Consider the following 3,781-nt stretch of genomic DNA (forward strand, 5'->3'; position numbering starts at 1 on the left):
AATTTGTGCAGTATAGGCCTTCACTCCTAAGAGGAGGGAAGAGGATAATTATGTGTATGGTGAGTGTGTGTGTGTGTATATATGTGTGGGTGCCCCCAGCAAAAATCATAATGCATAATGCATATGCTTAATCTACAGTCAAGAAGTCTAAAACACATTGTCACATTGGAGATTTCAAAGCGAAATCTCTGAACCAAAATCGAAATATAAGTACACCACGGAACAATTTACTGTAAATCGGTATGTGAACAAACGTGTCTTGAAAGCGTTCATAGGGCAGAAGACAATTCTGCTGAGAATAGAAAAAGTAATTTCCTATGACTCATCCATTGTATACAGGACAGGTACATTCACAATTTCATAAATGACTAATATCCCTGAGAAGTTTAAAAAAGTCTTTATGCATGCTGCAGGTTTGCACTGGCAAGAGGGGCAAAACACCCAAATTAATACGATAGAATAACACTCTGTTTTGCATACTGATTTCAGGCACGTCACTTGTGGTTCAACTAAATTCTTCAAAAGCCGAACAACAGACTGTTACCAGACAGTTCTCTAAAGCAGCGATAAGGAAGCGACCAACAAGCATTTTGAATTCAAGCGCCTGATTGACATCTCACTCACACTAGCAGAGAACGACAGTAAGTAAGTCACATTGTCTGAAAAGCTGGTCTCATGTAGGGTTCTATCAATAACGCCATGTATTACTATAAAGTAAGCACTTTATGGTGTTGTAGTATTTCTGTCTGACTTTGTTTCTTTACATCATGCTCAGAAATAGATTAGCCACAGACAGGGTGTGTGTTTGATATTTAGAGACTTCACTGTCCTTCACGTATTTCTAAATGATGTGCAATCAAAATGATCAAAACGCTAAGCGAGGACATTTCTAAATGTCATGACACATTGTTTTGTGATATTTCCGTCAGATTGACTGCAAAGTGATAAGAAATGGTAAAACAAGGAGGATGTGTTCTTGCCTATGTGCAATGATATGCAAGTCTAGAGAAAATCTAGAATTCGTGAAGCATTGACTATCTGCAAGCAGGAGTGTGAGAAATGGAGCATACATTACTATATAGGCCTGCCAATATTACACAATGACACATGTTTAAGAGCTGTATTTTCCTGACTACGTTGTTTTGCCCTTCCTTCTCTTTTCAGATGCCAATTATAGGTGACTTGGTGACTTCAACAATGGCTTCAGAGGTAAACAACTTATATATATTGTTACTACTGTGTAAAAGATTGTGTGTGTTATATTTGTATGAAAAAGCTTTTTTTTTTTTTTACATCAAATTTGTATTATTTAAATTCATAACTGTTTCAAGTGATCAATTACATACATTTTTTTTGTCGCTTTTATGAAATAAAATATTGGAGACCCCTGGTCTATACTGTGTTTTCAGCTCGTATAATTTACCTGCACAATTGGTCCACATGTCCAACAAGCTAGAGCTTTCCTGTCTCATTCACAGGTGTATGACTATGACACCAGCTTCACCCCCACGGCTGGTGAGGACGATCTGGAAGACTTTATGTGCGACAAATCTCCCGTCAGGGCATTCCGAGGCCAGTACGAACCGCCTCTCTACTGGACCATCATCATCCTGGGCGGCCTGGGCAACCTGACCGTGGTTTGGATCTACCTGCACTTCCGCCAGCGTCTCAAGACCATGACCGATGTCTACCTGTTGAACCTAGCTGTGGCTGACCTCTTCTTCCTGGGCACTCTGCCCCTCTGGGCCGTGGAGGCCACCCAGGGATGGAACTTCAGCTCGGGTCTCTGCAAGGTCACCTCGGCCCTCTACAAGATCAACTTCTTCAGCAGCATGCTGCTGCTCACCTGCATCAGCGTTGATCGCTACGTGGTCATCGTCCAGACCACCATGGCCCAGAACTCCAAGAGACAGCGCCTGAGCTGCAGCAAGTTGGTGTGCGCCTGCGTCTGGCTACTGGCCGTGGCTTTGGCCCTGCCTGAGTTCATGTTCGCCAACGTCAAGAAGCTGGAGGGCCGGGGCTACTGCACCATGGTCTACTGGAGTAACCAGGACAACCGCACCAAGATCATGGTCCTGGGGCTTCAGATCTGCATGGGCTTCTGCCTGCCCCTGCTGGTCATGGTGTTCTGCTACGCCGGCATCATCCGCACCCTGCTCAAAACCCGCAGCTTCCAGAAACACAAGGCGTTGCGCGTGATCCTGGTGGTGGTGGCTGTGTTTGTCCTCTCCCAGTTGCCGTACAACAGCGTGCTGGTGATGGAGGCCACCCAGGCGGCCAACAGCACTGAGACAGACTGCAGTGCGGCAAAGCGGTTCAATGTGGTCGGCCAGGTGCTGAAGAGCCTGGCCTACACGCACGCCTGCCTCAATCCCTTCCTGTATGTGTTTGTGGGCGTACGCTTTCGCAGAGACATCCTCAAGCTTCTCCGCATCTACCACTGCTGGCCGGCCAAGGGGAAACTCCGCAAGATCCAGGGAGGCCCCGGGCGCTCCTCAGTTATGTCCGACACGGACACCACACAAGCACTCTCGCTTTGAAGGCACGGTCATAGTACAACCTTTCACTTGCGACCAGAAGTCCCTCATAATAATTGAGGTCTGTACAAACTTGTTTGCATACATGCTCTCTATTTCATGATGCAGAGGTTGTAATGTCCCCCCCCCCCCCCGGTTGCCCACTCTTGCATTAGACTTTTATCTTCTTTGGTTATCCGACCATTGCTGAGGCTGAGGCAGTCACATGGGGAAGGAAGAGGTCCCTTTCTGAGAGCTGGGGGAAAGTCGACAAAGACCTCTTGGGTACATTGCTGGAAGCGTTGGTTATGATGAGACTCTTCTTTGGCTGGTCCAAAGACCTTCTCATTTTTCCTAGTGACTTCTCAATTTTGCTGGATGGACATTCACAGTCTGGTTGGGGGTTTGTGTTTCATGATGCCAGGGATTGGAAAGAGCTAACCATGACAACATTGGTCCTGTACTGGTCTAATGCATTTGCAGTGGTCTATAATGTTCTGCCAATTCAGGCATGTTGTTTTTGTGTTTTTTTTGCATTTGTTTAGAAAGCAGAGAGATAGGAAAGAGAAGACACCTCTTTTCTTTGCAATGATGGATTTTGTGACAGCATGGGCAGCGCCATTGTGGACTATCTCCATTTTAAAGTTTATTTTCAGTTTGTAAACAAACGGAAAAGGTCCATACCATCCCCGACTGTGCTGGATTGTGTATAGTCTGAAAACGTGTAAAGCTCTGCCGCTTTTTTGGCAAGTGTACCCTCTATCCATCTCTATGTTATGGATATTATTTGTATCAATTTCTTTGTCAGGAGCATATCAATAAACTTATAAATTCTTTGAAATACTTTCTAAGTAGGAAATACCATATTTGTGATGAGTATGTTTAGCATTCACAGTGAGAGTGAAATTATCATTAAAAAAAGTTGTTTAAAATGCCTATGATGTTCACAATGACAATTCTCAACATAATCATTGTAAATATACCCATGTCTTTAAAACAATTTAGGTCACTGTTATTGTGTCTCAAATGTGCATTAAGAAATAAACATCTACAGTCCCTCACAAATGCACAAATACACGGAGTCATGCACAGACACAATTCCCACCAACAGATTGTTTAGTTGCTGTCAAAAAGTATGACACAACTCTTATCTGTTTGCAAAGCTTAACGGGCCCATACAGGGCTGCATAGCAGAAGGGGCTGGTGCTGGCGGCATACTCATGTGGTAGTTCATTGACTCCATCTAGTGGCCAAATAGGGGAGCA

The 3,781-nt window shown here is 44.4% G+C and overlaps 1 protein-coding gene across 2 annotated transcripts; it reads left to right on the forward strand.

The window, feature by feature from the left end:
• Nucleotides 1-403: 403 nt before the first annotated feature.
• ccr9a (chemokine (C-C motif) receptor 9a) lies at nt 404-3,516 on the forward strand. 2 transcript variants are annotated; one of them, XM_064943397.1, is made up of 3 exons: nt 404-645; nt 1,165-1,209; nt 1,479-3,516. In XM_064943397.1, exons 2-3 carry the CDS (start codon nt 1,165-1,167, stop codon nt 2,538-2,540), a joined length of 1,107 nt encoding a protein of 368 aa, XP_064799469.1. In that variant the 5' UTR covers nt 404-645; the 3' UTR covers nt 2,541-3,516. The 2 variants fall into 2 exon arrangements, with proteins under 2 accessions (XP_064799469.1, XP_064799459.1); XM_064943387.1 differs by having other exon boundaries at nt 406-641.
• Nucleotides 3,517-3,781: the final 265 nt, after the last annotated feature.

This window comes from Oncorhynchus masou, chromosome 3 (genome assembly GCF_036934945.1).
Source record: "Oncorhynchus masou masou isolate Uvic2021 chromosome 3, UVic_Omas_1.1, whole genome shotgun sequence".
Taxonomy (NCBI): domain Eukaryota; kingdom Metazoa; phylum Chordata; class Actinopteri; order Salmoniformes; family Salmonidae; genus Oncorhynchus; species Oncorhynchus masou.

What these genes read in the sequence shown, in the direction of transcription:
- ccr9a (XM_064943397.1), top strand. Translation starts at nt 1,165, where the DNA reads ATGCCAATTATAGGTGACTTGGTGACTTCAACAATGGCTTCAGAG. An exon ending in CTTCAACAATGGCTTCAGAG is followed by an intron (nt 1,210 to 1,478) that starts GTAAACAACTTA and finishes TCTCATTCACAG; the next exon opens with GTGTATGACTATGACACCAG.